This window comes from Prinia subflava, chromosome 1, assembly GCF_021018805.1.
Source record: "Prinia subflava isolate CZ2003 ecotype Zambia chromosome 1, Cam_Psub_1.2, whole genome shotgun sequence".
NCBI lineage: Eukaryota > Metazoa > Chordata > Aves > Passeriformes > Cisticolidae > Prinia > Prinia subflava.
The window spans coordinates 49,416,761-49,444,528 of record NC_086247.1 but is presented as its reverse complement, the minus strand read 5'-3'; the positions used below and the strand labels follow the sequence as shown (position 1 = coordinate 49,444,528).

The 27,768-nt window shown below is 39.3% G+C and overlaps 1 protein-coding gene across 6 annotated transcripts in view; it reads left to right on the top strand.

Moving 5' to 3' along the window:
• The window catches only part of MYOM1 (myomesin 1), a 96,130-nt gene extending 68,574 nt beyond the window's left edge, over nucleotides 1–27,556 (top strand). For 3 of the 6 annotated variants that reach the window (XM_063395942.1, XM_063395916.1, XM_063395924.1), the window contains 15 exons: nucleotides 3,444–3,580; nucleotides 4,408–4,552; nucleotides 5,159–5,218; nucleotides 5,470–5,537; nucleotides 6,114–6,227; nucleotides 6,789–6,876; nucleotides 7,560–7,598; nucleotides 7,692–7,797; nucleotides 9,601–9,764; nucleotides 11,328–11,364; nucleotides 11,708–11,730; nucleotides 13,293–13,348; nucleotides 17,952–18,167; nucleotides 21,013–21,145; nucleotides 22,337–27,556. In XM_063395942.1, the coding sequence (XP_063252012.1) occupies nucleotides 3,444–3,580; nucleotides 4,408–4,552; nucleotides 5,159–5,218; nucleotides 5,470–5,537; nucleotides 6,114–6,227; nucleotides 6,789–6,876; nucleotides 7,560–7,598; nucleotides 7,692–7,797; nucleotides 9,601–9,764; nucleotides 11,328–11,364; nucleotides 11,708–11,730; nucleotides 13,293–13,348; nucleotides 17,952–18,167; nucleotides 21,013–21,145; nucleotides 22,337–22,563 (1,613 nt within the window). In that variant the 3' untranslated portion in view covers nucleotides 22,564–27,556. Of the gene's footprint in view, nucleotides 1–3,443; nucleotides 3,581–4,407; nucleotides 4,553–5,158; nucleotides 5,219–5,469; nucleotides 5,538–6,113; nucleotides 6,228–6,788; nucleotides 6,877–7,559; nucleotides 7,599–7,691; nucleotides 7,798–9,600; nucleotides 9,765–11,327; nucleotides 11,365–11,707; nucleotides 11,731–13,292; nucleotides 13,349–17,951; nucleotides 19,462–21,012; nucleotides 21,146–22,336 lie in introns of those variants that run through there. The other 3 variants (XM_063395958.1, XM_063395933.1, XM_063395950.1) reach the window with 2 other exon arrangements.
• Nucleotides 27,557–27,768: the final 212 nt, after the last annotated feature.

The following is a 27,768-nucleotide window of genomic DNA, read 5'->3' as shown; positions in this document are numbered from 1 at the left end:
CCCAAACCCTTCTATGAGTCTATGGTTACAAAGCTCCTGCCACCATCAGGTAAGGAGGTCACTATAGTAATTTCAAGTGGAAGCGGGTTTGGATTGAAACATTAAAGATTTTTTTATCTCCCTCTTTCAGTACATTTGTATATTACTGATGTTCCTCCCAAACTATTGCAGGCTACTGGTCTACATATAAGTCTTTATAACAGCTGGAAAATAAGTATCACATTGGCTTTACTTCTTATGCAGATCAGGCTTTAGTACTAACTCAGCTTGCTTGACCTGATTTGAAAACCAGAATTTTAAAGATTCTCTAATTTTACTCCAACAGAAGTTAACATAAGTTAAATTTAAGGTTTACACATTTGGCAAGTGTAGTAAATTCAGCTGTAATGATCTATATGTACAGAACTTTCCTGCTGAAATTCATTCTCTCCCTCTTTCCTGGAATGTTTGACAAAATTTGAACATATTTTCTGCTCTTGGAATGGTATTTTTGTCAATTCCACAGACATTTATGATATCCTAGTAGTAGCACGATTTGGTTGCTTTTATTGGAATATTACTTGAATAAATGAGGGGAAAATAATATTAGATTACATAATGAATCTTAATGCAAAGAACAAGATGAGATCAAAACCTGGTTTCACCTTCTCCCATTATATTCTCTTCTTTTTCATTCCAGGCACTAAAACTCTTGCCTACATTTTAAAGTTTTCAGTTTAGTGCATGCACTGCTGGCACCTCTTCCAACTCAACCCACGTTGCACCTCTCAACCCAGCCAGTCCTTGGCTACAGAAATGGCCTTTTTGCCTACATCATCTCTCTCATGTCCTTCCTCATCTTTTTTTCATCAGCTCTACTCATCTCAACATACTCTCTCACCTTTTGATAGTTTAATGACAGCCCAAACAAACCCTTGTTTATTTCTGCTCCTCCCAGTTATCTTCTCCTAGTTATATTTTCACACTAAAAGTCAGTCATCACAAAACCTTGCTGCTGTTGCATGACCTTACTTGCCCTGACCCTTCCCTTCTGAGGACTCCTCCATGTTTTGTGTCCACCACCAATGCCATGAAATAAGCTCCTCAGGACACAGATCATATCATCTTTTTTTGCACTGGATTAGGTAACAGCACACACACAGCTGTGCATGAGCTTCCAGCAGGCATAGGCAGAAAAGGGAGATCACTGCAGAAAATATCCTTAAGGAGGAAACTGTCTTTTATGCTTTGGCCACTCTAGGCCCCTGTGTACACTTCAAGAAAAATATATATTGCATCTAGGGGTTGAGATTCAGCTCTTTGTGCTTCTGAGCAGCTATTAAGGGAACTTCTGCTTAGAAACACATAGCCAGTAACTCCATGGGAAAACGGATTGCTTGAATAACAGCCTTACAGAACACATCTACATATGGGTATGACAGTGTGTTGGTATGAGGTAAAAAGAAACTCTTCCAACTCCTCAGTTTAGCAACTGCCCGAGGACTGCCTGTCAAGTGCTGCCAGTAATTTGTGATGCTATACAAATAGGATGTAAAACCACTGGAAAATGTCTAAAATAGCTATTGGTGCTTATGGAAATATTTTAAATAAGACTTCTGCTCATGGCAGACTGTAAGGTAAATTTGTCCAGTTCCTTTAGGCTGAGAAGTGATCAGACTTTTCTCCAAAAAAGAATCCTTTTGCATCCTTTCAGCCATTTATTTAACAGCTGCTGAGATACTTTTCTCTCTTCCCTGTTAGACTAAGATATTCTTAGTTAATAACAGGCAAGCCAAGTGGGGGCTTAAAATTGCTGTAGAGCTGACAGAGAGACAAAAGCAGTGTAGCCTGATGTCTATTCACACTCCCACTGCTTCCTGTAGCATTTCAGTTGCTTTGTTTTAAGAAATTATGCAAGCCCTGAGATTCCTTCTGTTGCTTTCACCCAAAGTGATGTGCTGGGTGAGGAAGGCTCACACGGACCATTCGCACAGCAGAGACACACTTCCACGGAGTTGTTTTTGCCCCACTCCCTCGTGGCAATGCTGCCTTTCCAGGCTCCAGGCTTTTCCCTCTTTGGTTAAGCATGTGCCTTTTCCACAATTCTCTTTGTTTCCCTGTGACTGTTGTCTCACCTCCCAGAGCTTTGTTTTTATCAGAGGCAGACCCTGTGTCACTCAGGCACTAAAAGCACACATGAGGATGTGGGGTGTGGGAGGGAGAAGGAGTGAGTGTGGCAAAGGAAGAGCCATTGAAGGGTCCTCACCCCCTAAGTCTGTTTGGCAGAGGGGTGGGATGGCAGCTGTGCTCCAGAAGGCACCCCAGTAATTTAGAATGGTGCAAGTAGCTGGAGAGACATCAGACACTTCTTTGGTCCTTGTCCTCTCCTGCTGCAGCTGAGCCTCTGCACACACCGAGCTAAAGAAAGCAGCCTGCCCTGGGAGGTGTTTTACCACCAGACTACATCAGCATGTGTTTTGCAATGTGTTTGTGCACTGTTCTCAACTGTCCCATGCTACCCTATTAATGCACACTTTACTGAGAAAGTAGAGCCTGGGGGAGAGTTCACACACAGCAGCACACGTAGAGAGTATGTCCTGAGAGTATGACATTTACTGAGAAACGGCACATCCACCAAGACAGATAACATGACAGAAGTCAATGAGACCAGAAATATGCCCCAATATCAGAGTCTAACTACTCAGTGTTGCTGATTATGGTGTCTTAAAGAAAAGCCGCAGTGAAAGCAAGCTGAGGATCGTTACTAACAGGAACTAACTAACTAAAAAAGAGTTATCTAGGGTATAGTACACAATTTTTACCTTTTTTCCCCCCTATTGACACACTGAATTGATGTATATGTGGGGGTTTCAGTTACTTATAGAAAAACAGAATGCACTGGGGAGACTGAGGATGTGTTGGGATATTTGTTAAATTCTGGAGATGAAGGTTCCACTCAGCAGAGGTTCAGAGTGTTTTCAAATACCTCCCAACCTACAGCTCAGCAGCTAACTTTCTGTTCTGGTTTTGTGCTTGGAGATTTTTTTGTACTTTGTTTTGTTTTGTTATTTCCCCTCTGAGTCAGTTCACTGTCTTACAGTAATATTATTAGACAACTCATTAAACATGGGTCTGCACTGTACAGGCTCATGTAATGCTTCACAGACACTTGCAGTTTGCATTTGAAATAGCCTTGTTTTAGAATGGAGCAGAACTCAAATCTTGAACACTTTCAGTTTGGCCAGACCTTGTGACTGAAGGATCAAAAGACTAAATCTCACCTGTCGTTCTGTGGATATGTGGGTGGAGAGGCATTCTGTCTATATGAAGAGCTGTTATGAGCTAGTTACCTTGCATACAGTATTCAAGTATGGAAGGATTAAGTGGCTTTCTGGCTGCAGCAGACAATAGCTGTTGGGGCACAGGCAAAATATGTGCATCATTCCTTTCTTTCTTCTTTGCAGCTGTCCCACTTACCTCTGAGCTGGCAGTGGAAATCTTGGAAAAAGGAGAAGTGAGATTCTGGCTGCAAGCTGAAAAACTGTCTGGCAATGCAAAGGCCAACTTTGTATTTAATGATAAGGAGATTTTCAATGGAGAGGTAAGGCTTTTCACTGCTTACATGTGTTTGCATTTTCCTGAGTATCAAGGAGGATTAGTGTCTCTATCTTCAGTATACTTCCAACAAGTGTTCCACTCTGATGCATTTCCATGAGAAACAGCAGATGTCATGCAAAGCATGATTAGAAAGATTTTATCCGTAGTTCTGAGCTCCAGATGAATTCTATTGGATGCATTTTGTAAAGGGAAGTTATACACCTTCCTGCCACTTTTGTGAATACCACTTTCTACTAACAGTGGTCTTCAAGGAATCACTGCAATCACCCCGAGTGCTCCTACCTCCTTCATCTATAGCCTTGGATACCCTTGTTCTCACCTCTCTTTGTGGTTTGAAGGAACTTATTACATCACAGAAAAATTCCCAAGTGGTTGTTTCCAGCTGCAGGACTTGTTACCCCCACAGACGGGACATGGCATGATTTTGTTGCAACAGTGGTATCAGACAGAAGGCAGAGATGGAGCGTTCTAGACGCAGCCTTGTAAAATATAATCACCCTCAAAGAAGGCATTATTCTGAAGAGATGCAAGTCTAAACCTTTCTAATGGAAAAGAACATAGTACTCACTGTGCAACAGGCATGTCATGTGCTTGTATAGCATCAGTAAATAAACAGATTCATTTATTTGGTTGTACATTTGGAGCTGGAGCTGGAGCTAGAGATGGTGAGTCTAGAATAGGATAGGGATCTGAAGAAGTGGGAATCCAAATAAAGAAAACAGAATTTCTCCTAAAGAGACCATTATAACACTTGGCAAATATTTTCTGTCTCTGACATGTATTAATTATTTTCCATTTACTTTCCTGCAGAAATATAAAATGAAGGTGGACCACAATACCGGCCTTGTTGAAATGATTATGGATAAACTTGAGGAAAAGGATGAAGGCACTTACACGTTCCAGCTGCAGGATGGAAAAGCAACCAATCAATCTAGTCTTGTCCTCATCGGTGATGGTAGGCTAATCTGTATTATGCAGTGGACTGGAAAAAAAATCCCAGGGTTACCTCAGTTGTCATCTTCACTTTTCACTGTTTTCAACACCAGTAGATGTTCCAGTTTTTTTATGTCCCAGTTTTGCCTACCTCCTACAGGATAGGGCATCTGCCTGAACTGAAATTTTGAAAGTGATGGGAGGAAGGGGAATTGTTACAGAAATGTAAAATACTGCAGCATGTCGTGGTTTCCTTTCCTATGGGTGGAATGAAAATTTCCTGTATAAAAAGCCCATTAAGCTGGGAACAAGTAGCTGCACCTGTCAGAGCTCAAGCAGCTGCTGACTCTGCTGCCTCTCGTTTGCCTTCCAGCCAGGAGCTGTATGCCTGGGGATTGCACATCATCAGACAGGACATATTAAACTCCTGATGACTGCAAGCAGCCAGGAAAGTTGAGTTAGCCATAATCAGCTTCTGACATTCTGGAATGCTCAGTGAAAACCTGATCCTATGGTCAGATTTTCACTGATATCCAAGGGACAGAGTTAGAGCAAACTGTCACAGTGACATTCAGCATTGTACAAATGGAAGTTTGACCTTGTATTTCTTACTGGTTTTAATTCCTAGTATTCAAGAAGCTACGGGATGAAGCAGATTTCCAGAGAAAAGAGTGGCACAGGAAACAAGGTGATAATATGAATACTTATAAGAATCACATATGTGTTAGTCTGTTAAGAGTTTGTTTATATTTATATATATTAATTTGAAATACATGGGATTTGTTGTGTTATATGGTTACTTCTGAAGCAGAAATAGGAAAAATAACACCATGTTAAAATATAACAGTATTCTTGTCAAGTAAAACACATCTGTCTTTCATTTTGCATCATAAATACCACTGATGTGACCTTTAAAAATATACTTGTAATTTCAAACAGGTCCTCATTTTGTGGATAAACTGGGATGGGAAGTTACCGATGAGTGTAATGTGATGTTGAAATGTAAGGTAAGGGGCAGGGAAAATCTGAGTAAAATGTTCAGGGTACATTGGCCTACCACTACCTAGATGGTGAGGATGGGAAGGGACTAAAGATATGCCCTTTACTTTTGTACTCCCAGCTGCATGTTGGACAGTGACAGAGCCCCCGAAGGTTAATCCTGCTGAGGCGACAGCTCATTGCATGTAACAAAATATGTTGGAAAGCATCTTAAGTTTCTTTCTTCTGGTCTGTCAGCCACTCACTCAGAGAAAGGCATCTGAAAAGGAATGACAAGTCTTTGTAAATCCAGGGGTTTACTCATTTTTAGCCTGTTCATGCATGTAGAAATTCCCTGGGCAAAATCAACTCATTCCCTAGTCTCCTTTTCTCTCTCTTTGCATCTCTGTTGTTTCCCTTCTTGTCTCCCTCATTTTAAAATGGAGGCCTGCAGTAACTCACTGCAATCGGGTTATAAACCTTGCTGTTCTTCTGTGAGAGACCTGAGCATGCTAACCCATGGAACAAGCTAACCCAAATGACAACCCTGAGCTCCCCTGCTCAGATGAAGTGAATAATTGCGATGTGGTTTTCGTCCATTTTAGGTGGCTAATATTAAGAAGGAAACACACATTGTGTGGTACAAAGATGACAGGGAGATAATGGTAGATGAAGAACATGACTTTAAGGATGGCGTGTGTACTCTGCTGATATCAGAGGTGAGTGACTGTCTTCATTAGCCCTCAGCTGAAATTAGTGTTCAGATGAATTATATGATCTAATCTGGTACTCCAGCAGAACAATTGAAAAAGGAAGTGGGTTTCAAAAATGGAAAAGCTCACAAGGCGTCTGTGTTTTCACTAAAGCAAATGTCTGTCTGTAACTGCTTGTTCAGATTTTCAGGAAATGATGACAGAAGAGATAATAAGCTTGTCACTTCCTTTGCATGTCAATTTAGCAACAGATTGAGACCACATTTCCGTTCTGAATAGCATTTGGAAAGTGCTTGTCACTCAGGCTTTCAGAGGGGTCTGGTTCACACCGAGCATTGCAGCTGATTTGCAGGGGGCAGGACAATGTCCTACACACCAGGACCTCCTGCCAAAGCCCATGCCAGCACCCCCACCAGGAGCAGGGCAGCTGGGGGGCACGGGGGCAGCCCTAGGCATCAGATACCTGCCTGGGGACAGGGACGGGACATCAGCTGAGTTCACCGGTAAAATCCAGATTTTTCTCCAATACCTGTTCTGAAAACTGGTTTTATCATTACAATATTGCAGTTTTCTAAGAAAGATGCTGGCACTTATGAAGTCATACTGAAGGACGACAGAGGAAAGGACTCCAGTGAGCTAAAACTCAAGGACACAGGTCAGAGTCTGGCTGCGGTCAGCCACAGCAGCAGATATCCTGACTGAAGTGGGTTCAGGGTCCTGCAGGCATCTGCACGTGTTGCCTTCCTGTGTCTGTGTTCCTCATGCTTACAAGATCGTTTGATTAGAAAAACCGAGATTTTTCAGTTCAAATAACATTTGAATACAGCTTATTGCATTTAGATTCTGTATAATTTTGGAAGCACACAGTGGTTAATGCTAAGCAAAATGATAACAGATTTCCTCAGGGGGCCATCAATAAGCCTACAAGTATAGAAAAAAAATTACAGAAATACATACTTTAAAAATATTTTTATTATATTTTGCAAATTACTTAAAGACCTTCCCACTTACTGTGATTACTATATTCTTATCCATTAGAATGTATATAGATGGATTAGCATTCCAGCTGAATAATCATTTACAAAAAGAAAAGTAACATAGTCTTGTTCAGCTGCAGCAGTATTCATCAAGGCTGCACAAGAAAGTCTGAAAGCTGTAAAATAACAGGCTACATTTCTGCATTACTCAGATTTCTAATATGCTTGAAAAGGTAGCTTTTTCAAAGACTGGTTTTTCAAACCTTCTGGGGAGAATATTTCAGAGCCAGTACTTGTCCTACTGTTGACTATGCTTGAACTGCAGACACGGAGCCTTAGTCTCTGGATTTTATTTCCACAGCTTTTGCAGATCTGATGAATGAAGTATGCAGAAGGATTGGTAAGCACTTAATTCTTTTTTCAAATGAATTACTCATTGTGGCACTCAATGAATGACTGTATGACTGCATAAAACCATGTGCTCTTCTTTCAGCTTTATCTGCAACAGACCTGAAAATCCAAAGCACAGCTGAGGGTATCAGACTGTACTCCTATGTTACTTATTATGTGGAAGATTTGAGAGTAGGCTGGGTGCACAAGTAAGTACACAAGAGCTTTGCAAAACCCAGTGCAATTTTGGTTTCATAGATGCAGAAAGAACCTGGATGTGCAAGAGAGATGATGCCCAGGTTTTCTCTCTCATGAGTCCTTATTTCATATTAGTTTGTTTCAGTCAATTACATTCACAGGAAATCAGTACGAGAGCCAGGGGTGGTGTTTCCAGGCCCTCCTGTTCTTTCTCTCATGAAAGACAGTCCCAGTCATGCCAGCAGGACCGTGCTGCTTCAGAGCACTTCCCACCTCCCCAGCAGGAGCTGCATCTTTCCCTGACTCAGTTTTCAGGAGTGATGCAAATATAACCTGAGACACTGTCAGACTTCAGAAGAGGCCAGCACCACGGGTTCAGAGATACCTGCCCTGGAGGTCTGCTTGTCTAGAAGCCACAATTCAGTGGAACTGGGACAAGCAGGCATATCCTCTTAATGCATGGCTTCAGTTTTAGGAGGCAAAGCAAATCCCAGCACGTGCCCGGGGCAGTAAAATCCAGACAACCCCTGCTACAAGCAGTACAAACTTAACCAAGACAGACAGAAGAACTGAGGTTTTATAAAAGAATTTGAATGCCCAACTCCCCATAAAATTAATGGGAATTGCACATCCAAATCTATGAGACAGCTTTGAGCTCTCAGCCAGCACAAACAGCTTGCACTGGAAAACCCTGAGAAGTAAACAAGAGAAGTAAACAACTTAGGTTACTTCAAATCCATTATTACTATTCTTGCTGTTTCACTTCCTGTGGACACGGTAGTAGTTAGTCTGTATGATGGAATCTGAATTACTGATCTCTCAATAAAGCTCATGTAAATGAGGCACAGAAGACCCAGGATGTGCTGTACCAGGCTTGCTGTAATTATTGCCACTGATGTTAACCAGCACCCTGTCAGACAGATGAAAGCAATTTGAGGCCTTCTTGTTTCTTGGCACCCATTTTGACCTGGTATTGTCAAAGGTCCCAAGTATTTCAAATAAGTGCAAGAGAATATGAAGTATTCTGGGTTTTTTTCACCCCTCTCTCTTTCTCTCTTTTCTCCATTTCATTTTTAGAAACTTGTTTCATCTTGAAGCATGTCAAATTTATCTAGGAAAAAAAAATCTCCCTCCAGTGCATTCAAAGTTATCAGTTTAAAGATAACAAGAAAATTAATAGCTTATTTGACAAATATCTTTTGCCTCATCCAGGAAAATTAACCGCTTAGCCAGGAAGCTAAGAAATTGGTTTTGAGGGCTGAGGGAGGGGAGTGTTGGGTTTTCAGGTTGTTTTGTTTTCTGGTTTTTAATGGAAGAAGATATGTCAAAGTGTATTTAAATTCCAAACATAACAAAGCATCAGAAGTAATTTCAACAGGGCAAACACCATTTCTGACAAAATTGGAGGGGTTTTTTTTTTAGATACAGCCCTGTATACTTCTGTTTAGCCCAAGCAGAAATAAACCTATGCTAAAAAGAAAACAGCAGCATTTGTGGATGTCTGGGCTACTCTTCAGAGGCTTTTAGACTTGTACAGCTTTTCTATGGCTCAGGTCGTAGACTGAGATGCATAATTTTTCTGCAAGCTCTGAGGATAGCTGGACCTTGAACAGGGAAAGGCTTTCACACTGATTCTGCCCAGCTGGCTCACAACTCTAGCAAGGATTTGACTTTAAAGGTTTCAGAATATGGTGGCATACCATAGTATCTTGGAAATCATTTAGTAACTCCAGATGTGCTCAGGGACTCAACATGAGCAAATCCTTTTTATACTCCAGTAAAACCAAAAGGTAACTTTGTTTTGGACTTTTCAGTGATACCCAGATTAAGTTCACAGACCGAATGAGGACTGGTGTCACTGGGGAGCAGATCTGGTTGCAGATCAATGAGCCAACTCCACAGGACAAAGGCAGATACATCATGGAACTCTTTGACGGCAACACAACGCACAAAAAGACCGTGGATCTTTCTGGGCAAGGTAGGCCATTCCCTCTGCTAACATCATTGCTGTGGGGGCAGTGTGCCCTGGTGGTGTGGGAGCATCTACAGCAGGATCTTCCTACAGACCTGTCACCCTCTGGGGTCTGTGTGTGCACCCACCAGTCTGGCATCTTTTGTAGGGACTGTGTCAGCTAAGCCTGACAGAGTAAGAAGTATTTTTGGACAATACCCTTGGGCACACAGTGTAACTCTTGGGGATGGTGCTGCTTGGGATCAGGAGTTGGAGTTGATGATCCTTCTGGGTTCCTTCCAACTCAGCTTACTCTGTGATTCTGTGATTTGTTCTCCCAACCCATGCCATTTGTTTTCCCCACCCTGTGTTCTCAAGTAATAAAACACAAACCGCTTTTTCCTATTCCAAATACCCACTTACAGTCTGCCTACTGAGATGCCAGCCCAGTTTCTGAGCTATTTTACAAAACCCCTTGTGTTGCTGGCATTGATTGGCAAGTTTAAATATGAGTTATAGCACTGAATGCCTTCTGTGTGTCTCTCTTCCAAGGAGTATTTGAAGGAGGAAGTGAGGGACAAGTTTGTTCTGATACTTTCCTACCATATTTCTTTGATGGGTGTAATAAAGCCTCATTGTTCAGAGATGCCAAGACCTCTCATCAGCATGAGGAAGGACTGTTAGGGGAACAATTTGGATTGGCCATGGGAAGCTTTTATTCTGAGAGACCTCTCAGATCCTAGAGAACAGACTAACTCCTTCCAAACTGCCCTTTCCATTCCCAGCTGTTCCCACCCCTAAAGCTTCACTTTTTGTTTGCAAACTCTGTGTAAGGGAGATAACATTTTAATTATCTCCACACTGCTTCTTCTGTACCCTATCTCTACTTTCTAGGAAAAGATATTTCTCCTTCCCTTTCAAAGCAGGAGAGTTTGACCTCCTGCATGATGGCAGCTGAGCCTGAGTTTACAAAGGAGACAACAATTTGTTGTTTGCTTTGCTTGTAGCCATCAGTGTGATGCTTCAAGCAGATGTGAAAAATCCTTGGAAAACCATATCTCTTGTATTCCATAAACCAGAGGTCTCTGAAGTGGGTGTGTGCAAGATGACCCAGCGTGCTTCACTGGGACGGCAGGAAGAATATATGAGAACTTCACTTGTATACATCTACAAAATCTATAAATAAATATACATATAGGGAGTGTGTGTTCAAATTAATTTTAGATAGGGATGTATAGTATAAAAAGTTTGGAAGGTCACTGCCATAATGTCTCATTTAGGTGATATATTGTGCATTTCTTCTCTCTTTTGTGAAATTATTTCAGCCTACTTTCTTGCCCTCTGTCTTAAAGCCTGACTTCTAGAAGAAAAAAGTATGTTCATGCATTCATATGTATATATAAAAGCTGCCATATACCAGATGGCCTTTATCAATTCAACCATTCAGCATTTTAGAGTTTCTACAATACGCATGCATGCATTTTAAATTTTACATTTTAAATTTATTACAGCTACATTTTAAATTTATTTTTTAAATTTAAACTTGTATGATGATTTATCTCTACACCTACTTTTTTCCTCTTTACAAAGCGTTTGATGAAGCCTTTGCTGAGTTCCAGAGACTAAAGTAAGTATTATGCCGTCTAAATATTGTAATGGCAGCAATAAAATAATAACAGTGTTTGTTTGTTTTGTGCTGGAGATAACTTTATCTCATGAAACAAGCCCTAGTCATACAGAAGCCCGTAGGAGTTTTGCATGTGACTTCTTTGGTGGAACTCTTATATAACAGTCAGGTAGCAAAGAAAAAGCTCTATTGCCTAGCAATGAGAGAGATTTTCCTTAATGGATTAAAGGCAGTTAAAAAGATAATCTCTTTTTCAATCACTCTAAGTAAACCTTAGTAACTGAAGTAAACTCAGTAAACAGTGACTGAAATTGGACTTTCCCTTTGTTTCTTTCAACTCCAGGCAAGCTGCGATTGCAGAGAAAAGTAAGTAGGCCATCTTTGACAATTGTTGCAATAAACTGTTTATGAAGCTTTTCCTCCTCTCCAGAAAGGTTGTGTGTTGGGAAAGAGAGGGCATGTAGGCATGTGTACATGCATGTGCTCATCCTAAAACGAGTTTGTCCTTTCACCAAGGAGAAGTAAGTGACCCTTTGTTGATTTAACTCTGGTGCACTTTGCAGCTAATCATATTATTCTTATGGGCTAGGTTGATTTTTCTCATCTAAGCTCCTGTTCTCAATATCAGTTAGCCTTCTCTAAAAACTAACGTTCTTTTTGGGATCTCTCACACATGTTCTCTGCACAAAAGTCTCTTTGTTTTCAAAGAGGGAGAAAATAATTTGGCTGGTTTTGAATGCTCTAAAATGTCAAATGGCTCTGCATTACTTACAGAAATGGGTAAGAAAGCAACAGTAGCTTTTGAATTGCTTAGAATCTCCTCACACTTCTGCCTGTATGTCAATTACAACAGAGCAACTAAAACAGAAATATGTATTAACCACTTAAGGAGTAAGTTATTAGACTTCAGTTTGAATTATTAAACTCATTATCCTGTCTACTTAAAGAAGAAGCCACAGGAAAATTAACTGTTCCACTGCAAATTACTTTCAGACCTGCATAAAAATGAGGGCAGAATTGGCTTTTGAAAAGTTATTTGAGAAAAATATGTAGAGAGATAGAGCAGGGCTTGGATACGAACAGTAACCCCCACAAGTGCCAGCTGAGGCAGCACAAAGGGGTTGGGGATTGCCCTGATCTTTAATTTCTGACCCTGGACTATGGGCAAGGCGCTGGCATGTCAACTGTCAGAACAGTCCCTTTCCTGGTCTCCTGAGGCTGTTATCTCTGTGCTCCAGAGCACATCTCTTACAGAACACACCAGAGAGGAACATTCTGTACGCTCATTTCCTTCCACTGCCAGGCTCCACCCAGACATGTAACGAACAAAATCCATATTCCAGGATAAGTGCACTCAAGCCTGCATGTGATTGGCTTGTTTGTGTTTGTCTAAGATTTCTATGGGACTCTTGAGTTTAAAACTAGATCAATCAGGTGGCAGTCTCATTTACACATAGATACACACAAGTGATGGAACTTCACTGTTGCCACTGAGACTGAAGTCTGTATCTAGATTAAAAGCCAATCTCCAGCACTCTAATAGGTGTCATTCATTTCCCTTTGGACACCCAATGTTTTTAGTTTACTACAGTAAAGATTTTGAGCACCAGATCTCAAAAATGTACATCTTTTTTCTGCACTCAGAATTAAAGCTGAATTGATGTCAAAGTCTGCAGGACATGGCATATGTACTTTAATTTCTCTCTGTAAGTGATTGACACCAACTATTAACACATCTTTTGCTGTGAATTCAACATTTTTTAAAGTCCAAATGGTGTGCTAAAAAAGCTGGATAGTTCTCTGCTAGCACAGATATCAGAGACAAGTTGTACATAAATAAGACAAAAGGAAAGAACTAGAAGAGAAACAGAATCCAGCATACAGTTGATTTTGAGACACTAAAGAAAATTACTCTTCTTTATTTCCAGATCGTGCACGGGTACTTGGAGGTTTGCCCGATGTTGTCACTATCCAGGAGGGCAAGGTACAGTAAATTAACTGAAGCTTTACACAACATCTCAACAGCCTGAATGCCTTTCAGTGATGGGAAAGCAGTCACCTTTTTTTTTTTTTTTAAGGTGCCATCTTTAAAATCTGCTGCATTATTTATTCATCCCCTGCCTTCTGTACATAATTCAATGGACGTGCACAGATGGGTTTATGTATTCAGGGCAGTGTCTTTTCTTAAGAATTAGATAAAAGTGAGATGACAATTTGAGTTGGGACTAAACCTCCTTATATAACCAGCTCTTTAAAAATTCATGCACAGGTTTCAGTTAGATTTTTTCTTGTAACAGGGCATCAGGAAAGTTAAATTCTTTTTTTCACATGGAAGTCATTCTATGCCTTCTGCAGTTAACTTCCTTGTAATGTGGCATGGTAATCACACCTGTACAGGCTGGCTTTTAAATGGTCTAAGAGTAGTAAACCACAACAACTCAATTCTCATCCAGCCAATAGGAGGAAAAATTCTCAATTTCATCAGGGTAAAGGAGAAGGAAGTCAAAATAAGTCACTGGTGTTATATGGGATTATATTAGGAGAATTTAGCCGAAAGATTATGGAAAGGCACTCCCAGAGGAACATAGATGCTTGAGCACAGAACAGATGACCTAGAAAGTAAGTTCTCAATCTCACAACCTTTTCCCAGCACACTGCTTCTACAACTTGCTGTTTAATAGCACTGAGACCAAAATGTGCCTGCTCTTCATTTCCTGCTGCTCTGCCACAAGCCAGTTCCTCTTCACAGTGTGTGTGAACAGTGAAATAGGGCATGTGAATGTCATTGAAAACCTGTAATGTGACAGCTACAGTAAGGCAGCTTCCTGGTATTCCTGGCTTTATCTGTCAGTAGGTCAGCTGGGTTAAAAGAATTTGATTATAAGCTCAGCAGAAGTGTTAAGAACCTAAAATCTTATTCTGAAACACTTAACAACATGAGATACGTCCAACAAGATTGTAGACTGCAGCAGTTCTGGGAAAATCAAGTATGTTGACATTACAAAATAAAATTCTTTAACAGATTTAGCAGTTTGAGAAATGCTGTAAAGTAAGAAGCACTCCTGTGAGCACAGTAACTGCAGACAAAAGACACAAAGGAACAGAATGAATTAGCAGATTCTCAGCTAATCAGTACTCGGAGGTGTGATTCTCATAACTCTTTGGCAGGGTGTAAACTTGGGTGTAAGAGATTACCAGTTTTAAACTTTCAGCCAAAACAGAGTTGATATGAACTTGTGTATGAGTTCACTGAAGCAAAATGTGTAGTGTTTATAAAACTGGTTTGTAAAAAATGAGTTGCAAAATCTTACCCAGACACATGTTGTCCTTGACAGCAAGGACATTCGCAACGTTTGAATACATGACTGAAATACTCCCAGAACTCAAGACAAATATCCTTGACCTTACATTTCTTGCTTCAGTGGAGGATCGTTTTGAGTAGGACAGAGAGTGATCAGGGAAAACAGAGCTGGTTTGGGTGGTGTTGGCTCATCTGTCTGTTGTTTGCATATATGCTGGAGAGAGGAGAATGCAATTCTCTGTTGTGTAACTCATGCAAATTGCACAATCATTGAGGATTTTGTAAAACAGCAAATGAGGTAGCAGAGGTCTGGCAAGCTTTGATTGTGAATTCTAGTGCCACCATAACCACAGACTTATAGGAACAGATTGGTACCCCGAGACTAAACTTTCAAGCATATGCATGTCCCAAATTTAAACTTAACATTGGGATTGTGATGCTATTTATTAGCTTTTTACATGTGAGCTGAAGGGCATGGGTGAGAACAAATGAACCAGTGTTTACTGAGTGTTAATCAAATAGCATTCCAGATGGCCTAAGAGGCTTCCACTGATAGGCATAAATGCTCCTCAGCAGTGTGGTATAATTGGAAAAGGCTAAGTGTCAGTTCACATTAGGGAGGAATCTGACCTGACAGAGAATGCTAGCATAAGTTTTGTGTCCAGCCGGCCAACTTAACCTAAGTGGCTGTTTTAATGAAGGCCTGTAAATGAGTGAAGAGGCTTAGGATTCTGACAGCACTTTCAGACATAGAACCAACATGTAACATCCTTCTTCCCACCAACTCACTATTCTACCCTTCTGCCAGGGGTGTAGATCCACAGAGTTAGGCTGGAAGAAGGGAGCAGATTTGAGCTGCTTCAATTCACTCACCAAACCACCCATGACTGTGACTCTGTGCTAATAGGAAAGAAGAATGGCAATACCTGAAATACAATGACACATTTTTTTCTCTGCCTCCTATACTACCCTGCTCATGATAATCTGCAGTAAAGGGCAGAAAAGGTAGTGAGGGGCACAAAGGCTCTGGACTTGCAGCTGCTGGTTGCTTCAGGTGGACATGCCTCAGTGTCCTGGGCCCAGGGCACACTTTTTTTACCATCATGATATCAGGTTGAACACAGTATTATAATCAAGTGTTTCAGTGAGTAATAAATATACATTAGCACAGGCAATCTCTTGCCCAAAGAACAGAAATCTGAAACGGATAGGTGCAGTCACAGTGAATAATCATTTATCTTTGGCTATGGAATTACCTTCCAGAAAACCAAAGATCTCACCATCTACACAGTGAATTATAAGACACATCTCTGTGCATTAGTAGCTGGGAAATAAATAGAAAGAGTTGGGAACATCAAGAGAATCACTCATATCAAACAGGAGCTAGTGATGCAAGGTTAAGGAAAATGTAGCTATTTTAAGGGATGATTTGGAAGAAGAAAATAATCATCACTGCTGGTTGAATCTCTTTGAATTATGGAGTATGACACCACTTCAAACACCCCAGCTTTGAATAATGCCGCTAATGGAGCTGTGTGGACATGGACATCAGCTCATTAGCACTGTGGAGGAGTGGCAGCTAGAGCCACTTGGTGCTGAACTCTTGCTTACTTGAGAATCAGAAGACAATAATGAAATAGCAAGAATCTGAAGGGGTCCATATGCATTTCCTGGCCAAGGCTGAGGGCATGTTTGTATCCAGAGTGATAAGGAAGAGGGGGAAATGTAAAACCTCTTGTTTCCCACTTGTATTTCAAAAAGACAGACTGACACGGCAATCAAAACCACACTCACACCAGTGGGCTGAGAGAGAAGGGAGTCAACAACCCCACGTGGTCATCAGCTGTAGGTGCTGCAGGAAATCAGATAGAGGCCATTTCCACCATGCCATAACCACCTCTCACTTGGAGTCTGCCCTCCTTCAGTACCAAGAATTATGTGTTCCTGATAGAGGGAATACTTCCCCTTCCCTTTTGCTCTCAGTTTGGTCCTTAGGTTGGGCACATGGGGATTTTCATTTTGTTCTCAGAGATATCAATACCATTTACTTTTATAGAGGTGTCACTTCTTCCGTCCACTCATTTCAACAGCCTTCCAGGCAACTCTCTTCTGTCCCATCTTCCACTATCACACTACCAGGGAAGGTTGGAAGAGATACTTGATCCCAAGTGAAATCTTGTCTACTCCCTATTTATCACTTAGTCCATTCCTAGTGAAGCACTGAAGACCATTTTCTTTGCAGTAGAAGTTCTTATATTTCCAGTCCAGTTAGATTCCCCTTTAAATGGCATTTTAAATTTAGACCAGTTAAATTTTATCCAATACTTACACATAAACAATTTCCTTCCTAAGTAAAGCTCCAGAGAATGGTTTATGTACCACTGAATTGTCAAGTGAACTTTTTTCATATTTGACTCTCTACATGCTATTGCAAATATTTTTGAGAAAACTGTCATAGCACTGTAACTGGAGCAAGGGATCATTTACACGTATCAATATCTCCCAAAAGTTAATTTCTTAGCTGACAAGAAAACAAGAAGGCCTGTGCAAAGTGTGCCCAAGAGACTCACCAGCCCACTGAAGGTAGAAGAAGCTGCCAGTGACCTCTCCAACAATATGATTCTCTAACAGTGAAAATACTTCCTACAGACTGATGGGACTGAATTCAGACCTTAGGAACAGTATTAACATCAAAGGGAAATGCTGACATGAACACCAAAGAATGAGTAAAGACTGATTTTGGGTAAAAATAATTTTACGTAAGTGCATAAAACACTTCAAGTCTGTTAGAAGAGCTGTCAGGGCATAGTTTAAAAGGAACAAAAACCCAAAAATATTTCAGAGGCACTTTGTTCTTAGTTATCTAAAAAAGCAGGCACACTTTCTTTACTTATGGGATATATATATATATGTACTGAGCTTAATGTGAAAAAAACCATGACAGTTCATTAAAATCTCATTTCAGGTCTAACACAAAAATACAGATAATATCTAATTTTATATTAAAAAATATGCATGTAGAAACCACTCTACTAATGATTATGAGAGTAGAGAAGAAGGTCCATAAAATATTGAAAGGTTTTAATGGCATTTTTGAATTAACTGAGTTCCTTCTTTTCCTTTATGATAGAGAAAAGTGACATAAATTATTGATTACTGATGATGGAATGCATCCCTTTACTAAAAGCAGGAAGCTAAACGGGAAGTTGGATTATTTGGAGAGTCAGACATCAAAAAACACAGCAAATATTTACTGACTCATAATTCCTTTCTACTTTTTCTATAGGCACTTAATCTTTCTTGCACTGTCTGGGGAGATCCCACCCCAGAGGTCTCATGGCTGAAGAATGAAAAGTCATTTGTATCAGATGCCAATTGCATCCTGAAGTTTGAATCTGGAAAAAACGTCAGCTTTTCCATTACTACTGTGTCCACACAAGACTCTGGGAAATACAGCATTGTGGTGAAGAACAAGTACGGCACAGAGACCAGCGACGTCACCGTAAGTGTGTACATACCCGAGGAGGAGAGGGAGTCTGAGCAAGAGAAAAAGCAGTAGGATGTAATGAAAGCGTGAATTTAAGGCTAGAAGACAGAAGTACAGTGGAGATTTTGGATGTTAGGCTGATATAATCCATGTGTGTAAATGGCTTTCTGCTTTAGCAGGCAGCCTGGGATTTTTCCATTCACTTCACATTGGCTTCAAATATACTTATATATGCCAGGGAAAACAGGGCCTTTCCTAAACGTTTTCTTACTGCTAACTTCACAGAAACTAATTGTAGCATTTTAAGCAAGGCCGAGTGCATGCTGTCTGTAAACACATGCCCACCGTTTGACCTTCTTCCTGGAGCATCTGGAAGGAAAGAGTCGAGAATTGTTTTAGTAGAAGCAACTAATGAAGTGGATGGAAAGATGAGAAATGGTCAGGGTGTATTTGAGCAGCAGTTAGGATTTGTTCCAGCTTTGATAAAGCAGCATAAATGGAATGTGTTAGATCACTGAGAAATGATTGCTGCTTTTTGTCTGTGTTAAGGCCCCTTTGTATTGCTGTGTTAATTTAGTGAGGCCTTAATATGGGTGTCATTTACAGCCCTAAATATTGTTTAATCTGCCCAAAGAGGGTAACAGTACTGTAACATAAATGAAAACAAGGCTTAGGAGGCCAGGATAGTAATATGTGTGTGTGTGTCTGTAAAAGTGTATGAACTCTGCTCTGTGTTCACAAATAAACTGAATTCACTTCTTTCCTTCCATCACAAGCTTGTTTCACTGTGTCTTGTTTGATTAGTCACAGCTCGTGTAGTTGTGCACAGTATCTTAGCGTCCTAATGCTTTCACCACTGTAATTACCTCCAGCTTCCCTTTAGATCCCTGTTAATCTTCACTTTGCTGTTTGCAACAAAACCACAATGGCATCTCTTCACATGTCTCTGTTCAGACCTTCACTGCTTCACATCTTAAGTCAACAAAGTATTTTTGCAAATTCTGTCACAGGGATAGTTCTATGCTTTTCAATGCACCTGGGCATGAATTGTGATTTAAGGGTGATAGGTAAGTATTTCGTTAGATAGAAAATTCAAGTTAATTTAATCCAAACTTAACACTGGAGATTCTGAAATAACATATTTTATAAAGGTCTTTTAAAGCTACAAAGAGAATCTTCACTGTAACACTAAAAATAAAGTGGGGTTTTTTTGTTGTTGTTGTTGTTACACAAAAATGTTTCAGAGAAAAAAACATTTGTCCAGATCTTTGAATGCACTTGACATAGATTAAAAACTCCATGTCTGCTAGTTTACAATGCCACTGATTATATCAGCTGAGGAAAAGCAACAGAACCTGCTGGACATATATATGTATGATATATACATGTGATACTGTATGTATAGTATAAGATTAGATGCAAAAGTCAGCCCAGTTACTTCTCAGGAGAGCAATGCCCCATGTCAATAAATGTTTTCATTACTAGTCTCACAAGAGCACAATTCTTCACATCAAAATTTAAAGAACTAACAGATATATTTTCAGTCTAAGCATGATCTGTGTGCACCTTTCACGTACTCTCTCGTCTTTTCTAGCTACTGTGACTGCAGAAATAGTGCTGCAGTCCCAGGCACTCAATTTGGTGAAGTACTGGCATTTCTGTGAGGATGCCACTACTAGGTGTTGTATAGTTAATGCTCATTTAAACCCTTGCCATGTGAGGTTTACTGTCAGCTAATGTTGAAGGAGAAGTGGAAGCATGAAAGAATTCTTAATGGTTCAGGTAAAAATAGATTCAACACAGTTACCAATGGTGAAAACACTGATTTTAGCCATTTCTTTTTTTTCAAATCAGTTTCTATAAAGGGCTAATGATTATTATCTTATAAAAATAATCCATACTTAGATCAGTTTTATGAACTACTGAAACATGTTGGCACATGCCTAACTTTAGTGCATGTGCCTGCACTAATAGTATCTCTAGTTTCAAGGAACATGTTAAGTTTATCTGGTATAAATCTGGTTTTCTTCCAGAACAGATTTCACATCACAGGGATTTTTTAACATGAAATTATGCAAAAACGATGTGGTTTTGGTCTTTCACATAAACAGTGTGTGTTCACAAAGCCTTATCTTCTAAAATATTTAAAACTTGAGCATCAAAATTCATGGCATTATTGGATTTTTAAGGTGTGTGTAATTATGTCCTTTAGTGAATCAAAATCTGTTACCAAAAAAAGCTCAGATTATCTAATCACAGCAGCTGAGTAAAACAGACAACGTAACAAGGTTTAATTTTTAAATTTCAAAATATAATCATGAGAAGATTTGTAATTTGAGATAAGGCAAACTTCCCAAGTTTAAAGGGCTAATGCAAAATTATTTTATAATTTTACTTAGTAGGACACGAAGCCAGTTCAAGGATGATTTGCAGGTCGCTCTGTCTTTGTCCTGTGACATACAACATACAAATAACAGAGCCACAGCTCTTCCATCCTCCAGAGTGCAAACAAGACTATCACCTGCTCTTTGCAACAACTGATGTTTAATACTCAGTATTATTTTAATAATGATTGTATTTTGGCAACAGCATATCTTTATTACTTTATTTTCAAAAACCTGTCCTCCTGCCTCCCTCCTTTTGGCAGAACAGCCAGGGAATACAAGTGGGTCACCTCCCAGGTAATGGGCTGGATTCTGCTTTGCTTTGCTTTGGCAGATGTATGTGTCCCTGAAAGTTAGAGTAATAAGTTGCTTTGAAATGTGTTGCTCCCAGGGATCCAGTTATGGTGATTTCAGGCTGATTTTGTGATGCATCCACCTGTCTTGCTTGTGCGTGTTTTGTTCTTGCTTTGCTTCAGGTGATTGTGATGCCTGTGTCAGGGCAGACTGACACAGTCCAAGGACACAATCAAAATAATCAAAATAATAAAACTGTATCTAAAAAGAAAAAAGGAATGACAGCAAGCAAACAAAAGGAAGGGGGAAAGAAAGGTAAGAGTGCTTTCACTGTGAGAGTCTTCTATTCCAATAAAAAAATTGTTAAATTGTTATGGAGTTAATTGTCTGTGCCAATTAATATTTCATAGGTCCCAATCAAATTTACGGTACATATGCTCTTAATCAACAATAGATACAAAATATGAATTACCACTTTAGGCCTAAGTGAAAGAGACTTAAATCAATATTTTTAAACTACCTTTTCTACTTCCATTGCAAGTTGTCACCTTGACTAATCTGGATGATGGAAGTTTTTTAAGTAATAATAAATACTTCTAAATTTCTGAATGCAGAGGGAAGACTTTGTAAGCATCTACAAAGTGAGACTCATTTCAGCAGATAGATGTCTGATATTTCTCCAAAAATAAGGCCTCGCTGATTCAGGGACCCTAAATGCCTAAGTCTTCTAGAAATCTCAGACTGCTTAGCCACTACTTGAAATTAATCAATTATTTTCTCCTAGTTTTCTGTCCATATTGAATGGTTAAGTTAGAGCTATAAGTGACCATTTTTGATCTCACTTAGAGGAAAGGTAGACAATTAAAAGCTCTCTGGTGATTCAGTGTTCTCATGTATTACTTGTATAATATTTTACTGTTCTTTTAGACCCTCACTATAGAATTGCTATTTGGACAATGATTTATTCTTCACAGTTACATCTCTCTCATATAGAACATTTTAGCTCCAAATCAGTCTTAAACTCTGACAATATCAGAACACCATATTTTTGCCTAAGTATTTTTTCTTTGTACACAGAGTGTACACATGCTATATAATTTCTGACAGAACATTTTAGACTTTTATTCCCACACACCTTTTTTCTCCTAAAGCAAGAACAAATATTTTACAGCATTTCCCTCCTCTCTTGCCTTACTGGTATGGTAGACTTTTCTGAGCAATCCAGTAAATTAGGTGACTTAAGCAGGAAACAATTATTTCTGTACCTGTAAATGTTTTTGGGTATCTACCTCTTAATCATTTTAATTAGAGACCATAAAGACTTGGGCTTGGTTTAGGTTCCCTAAGAAATAGTTATGTTGTGTGTGATACTGAATATCTTAAATGGGCAGGGAAAGAGGAAAAGAACATGATAAGGTCATAACCAATGTGAAAAAAATGTTGCTGTGCACAGTAAATATTGTTACTTAGGATTACTCAGAAATTTTATTGCTTCTCCTAAATCAGATTTTATTAAGCCACAAGTAGAAGAAATTACTGCTACAGAAGAGACACCTGATCCAAATGAAATGCCCCCTGTGGAAATGGCAAAGGATACAAAAAGCAACCAACAAGCAGCAAAGAAGACTGCTGGAAAGGCAGGAGTAGCAGAAAAGGTTCCTCAACCCACAGAAACCTTGGATAGGCAGGGAAAGAAACCACCAGAAAAAGCAGCCTTGGGTACATCCCACTGAACTTGAATGAAGAATGTGATCCTGTCACGAACAGGATAATAAGTTCAACCTGAGATTTCATGAGTGGTATCTTAACCATAATATTTTAACACAAAAGGTTTTTTGGTGGTTTTTTTGGGGTTTTTTTTTTTTGTTTTTTTTGTGGGGTTTTTTTTATAACATTTGTTCTATTTCCTAACTTGAAATTTAAATGCATAGTAGATGGCACTTTTGTCTCAGTATCAGATAACTGCACTGCAGGAATTTCTAAGTATTTGAATAATGATACATGTACTGTCAATGTGAATTTAATTACTAAAAAATGTCCATTGTAAGCAGAGTTCATTAGAGCAAATCCTGTCCAGAACTGATGTATTTACTACAGTGTAAAGGGATGCTGGTATCAGTTACATGGATGTGTTAATCATTCTTTGTAGGTCGTCACAGCTTGAGGCAGATGCTGCTTACTTTTTCAAGGAAATTATATATACAGTACTCCTCATGCCATGTGGGCTCTACTTTTCCCCATGACCAGTTTGGCCACAGTGGAAGATCTCCAAAACCAGAACCATCTCCTATGGGTGCATGGGGGGGCATAAATAGTTTGCCTTTGATCCAAGTTTCTTCCATGCCAACCTCTTTCACCAGGTGGATCAGGCCCACATCTGGCCATTTCTTATCACCAAGGCTCACTTGACTGCTTTCCAGTCCTCTCCACTAATTCTCTTAAAGCCTTCATGAGTTACTGTGGATATAGCATTAACCCATGAAGAATCAGCTGCCCCACATGCTGATTTTCCTCCACAACTTTTGCCACAGCACTCAGATTTCTGATAAACCCACCGCTTTTCTTCTTCAGTGGCTCAGCCCAAGACTACTCCTTCTTCCACTCACTATCACCCTATCCATATAAGAGAGTGTAGCTTCATGGTCATGTAAGTAAGGAATAAATGCAAGGCAAGAATCTCTGCATTAAACCATTGCTGTGCTCATTCACATTCATTACTGTGTTCATTCACATGTTTATGTACTGAGGATATAGGAAAATATGACTCATTTGCAAATGCTTAGATACCATGGAAGAAGCAGAGTTCAAGCTGAAAAACAAACCAATAAAAATAAAGGTCAGAATTAATTTTGTTGCTATGCAAGCTGAGTTCAACTTTAAAATGACCAGAAGTTAAAAAAAACACAAGAAATTAAGATATTTTAATTACTAGGAAAATATTCATATTGTTTTCAACTCTAAGAAGGCTCAGTCATGTTGTATTGTCTTCTTCCAGATGGATTATTGATGAAAGGTCACTGAATTCCACTGGTATTTCTAGGTGATGGATCTATGACTAATGTAGAAATACTGAAAACACAAGAAATACCCGTTTCCATCCATCTTTATAGAACTGGTAGCATAAGAAAGCAAAGAGTCTCAATAGCATGTAAATGCATAGAAGTCAACACGCTGACATCCTGGATGTGAAGAAATTCATTTCTTTCTAGTAAAATTCCAATAGGATTCTATTCAACTCTTTTTAAAACCAACAGAAATTTTCTGGTTGGATAAAATACTGGATAGAACACTTATATGTAGGTAAGTAGAGTAATAAAGTTTCTGTAAACAATGTAAAGGGTTTAAATAACTTGGATGGTCTATAGAGAGTGACAGAAGGACGTAGGATGCAACAGAGAAAAAATTGTAGAAATCAAAATCCTGACTTCTACACAAAATGGTGTTGGGAGAAACTTAAATGCAGACTGAACTACAACTAAAATCATCCAACTACACTTAAGTACTGTTTGACATTGAGCTTGACTCAGTTCTCCATCACATAATTTTCTAAATCTATGTGTTATAGCCCAGCAGTGAAGGACATAAGCTTAGGTCCCACAGAGAAATGCAGTAAGGAGCATTTCCATGGCAGGACACCCCAATGCAAGTAATTTCTCATGCAATTATTACAGAAAATGAGAAATATCTAGAGATATCTGTGCAATTCTATCATTCTGTCAGAGTTACAGAGAGTGGCCCTTCAAAAGCAGTACAAAGCTGCAAGTTGTTTCACACAAGTCTCCCTTGCCATGGCAATTATTTCAAGCTGCCTTACATCTGTAAAGATCCATCACCTCTCACAGCTCTTGGGGCTGGGAGCCTGTCTGCCACAAACACCAACAGCAGTAAGTTATATATAGAACAGGCTGTACCACCGAGAGCCTGATCCAATTCCCGCAAAGCGCCGCAGGGGTCTTTTCATTAGCTCTAATAGAAATCAAGCTGGATCTCAGAAGAATGTTCTAAAAATGTCCCAAATCTCAGATTACAAAGCCCATTTTTCTCACCGTGAAGCCAACAGCAGATCTCTCTTTTGTGTCACTGTAGCAGAATCACATCTTAGCTTTTTGCTGCAAGAAAAATCACTATTTTCCTGATATTTCAGATACAAAACCTACTGGAAATAGGTTTAACATTTTAAACTAAAATGTACTAGAGTTTGGGTTTTTTTTTTTGTTAAATCTGGATGGTTCCTCATAAACCTGGAAATGAAGTCACATCAGTATTGTTCTACAGGAATACATTTGTTATCCAGAAGAAGAGTGTAGTTATGCACAGTAATGAGAGAAATAAGTCAAAGACTACCCTCCCTTTTTAATTTTATTTAAGCTGTAGTGGTTCACAAATATATAACAAAATGTTCAAAATTAATATTAACAGAATTGCCGAGTATACTAAAGCTTATTATGTTACCATGGTTAAATAATTTCTTTCTTGAATTATAAATGTATTATTTATATTCTGTTCTCCATTGTAAGTATGAAAAATTTTTTCTGTCTCTGCACATTGCATAACGATAGAATGCAAATTATTTCTGTAGCAACAGGATCTCCTATCAAACACACAATCATTTGACTACATTTAAACTCAGGCACTGAATGCAATATTTATCTGAAGTGCACTTCTCTTTATTTTCTTATTTCACACCTAAATGTTCCCTTTCTGCATATATTTCCCTTTCTATATATTCTTTATATTCAAATTAATAATTCGTCTAGAAATTCATGTCCTCGTGTTATAATAACTGTATTTAACAACAAGAGGAAGTGTTGCACCAAGCTACATTATCCAGTCACCTTCCAAAACCACAAAGGATGATTTTTGAAGATGAAAAAAGATGAGGAAAATAGGCTTTGACTTCCACTGCAGTAAAGGCACTGTGATTCCAGCTGTCCTTGAATTCTTCTGGATTTGTTAGCCCATTATTGAGAAAGATCTGTCTGTGCTCTGAGACTGACAGACATAATTTGGTAATACATTAAACCATAATCTTCAAAGCAGCTAGTTGTAAACTGAGATCATCCTTATACTAGCATAGCACTTCTGCTCTTTGCCCTTGAACAACAGTTATAAGGTAAATGCATAAATGACTTTCCATTTAATCTGCACTTATATGGGACAGACACCCACAACAACTCTTTCCCCACAGTTTTTTGTTTGTGTTTTTTTGTCTTGCTAAAAGGACAGTAAGTTTTTAAGAATTGAAGCAAAATGTTGCCCAGGGGAAAGTGTCACAAAAGCTGTAAAGAGAAAAATGTTAGAAAAAAACTCCGTTTCACAAGGGCTTCTAGAGAGAAGGGTACTGTGAGAGAGACAATAAGGGGCTGATGGAGAGGAAGGAAGGCCCCAGATTTGGGGGCAATCTTCTGCTGACTTTTGCCCTTGTCTCACTTCCTATTTCATTATGTGAGAGCTCTTTCCTGCAATCTCCTTCTGCAAATTTTCAAATGAAACACCTTTCCTTCCTTCTTTCCCAATCTTATATCTTCTACCATCCAATTTGACACAGTTATTTCCATTTACCATTTCATCACTCATTCTAACAGGACTGGAATAAAACCTTCTGCTTAATTAGGCTGTGATTTTGGCAAGGATAAGGAACTTCTTAACAGGAGGTTTGAAATCCTATCATATCTATTATCAGAAAATGGTTTGTGAAACACTGCTAATGGTTGACAAAGAATTGAGTAATATTGCTCAGATGAGACTTGATCTGAGTGTGCTGGCTTAAACAAATTTGTTAACTCTACACACAAGTCCATCAAATTTGGGACCATTGGTGTGCTAAAAATTTGGTGGATCAGGGTACAGTTCTTTACAGACCGGAATCCTTGCTATTAATTTCCCTCTTTTTTTTTTTTTCTTTTTCCTTTTTTTTTTACTCTTAAATGGAAATAAAAATATAAACTAAACTAAATCCTAACATACAACATCATAATGTCATTCTGATCAGAGAGGTATTATGGAAAATGCTTCTGAGGGACGTGCGTTGGTCGTGACTAAGAGGCAGAGATAAAGAGTCTCATAGGTTTACAGGGTAAGATACAGTCCTGTCTGCTGTAGTATGAGCAGGGGTGATGGTGGGTATGGAATAAATGACTGCTCCAGAGAGTGGTCTCTTTCTGAGTGTTGTATGAGTACAAACAGGCAAAATGATAAAACAGTATCTCATCACTAATATCAGCTCTTTTTCTGCTTTATGTGCATGCAGGTAGCCCTAAGCAGGCTACCTTTCTCACACTGCTGCTGCCAGACATGATCCTCAGTTGAAAAGCAAGAGAGCCACTGACTTACATATGGCACTGGGTAACATCCTTCCAAATTGCTTCCTCTCCACCAGAATTACCACACCAGTAGGCAGCTGGTCTCATCACGCCCTCCCCTCTCCCTGATGGGGGAAACAATAGTGACATAGTGGTGAAAAGGCAAAATGAACATAAATGAGGTAGCAGGTTACCTGTGCCCTGGAGGCCCTGGGTTAACCAACAGTGAGTTGGGGTTCAACAAGGACCACAAATGGTGCATCAATGTGGACAGCTCCTGCCTACACCACTCCACACACAACAGAAACCAATCCCACTAGATAGACATAGCTGTGAAAAATGCAAGCCATTTTACATCTTGATTGTAATCTTCTAAGTCCAAAAGGAGAAAAGAATACAAAAGGAGAATACTGAGGGATGTCTACTTCAGTGGTCCTGATTCATGTAGAGGCAGTAATTTTGGAATGGTAAATGTTACCTAAAGGGAAGACACTGTGTTTTCATATACACACTCTTTACTCAGAAGCACCTCTTTCAGGTTTGAAACAGAAAAGTATGATCTACCCATTTGTTACCCCTTTTCAAGTAAAGATTTTTCTGGCTTATTTTTATAATAGGATTTAACTTAACGTCAGT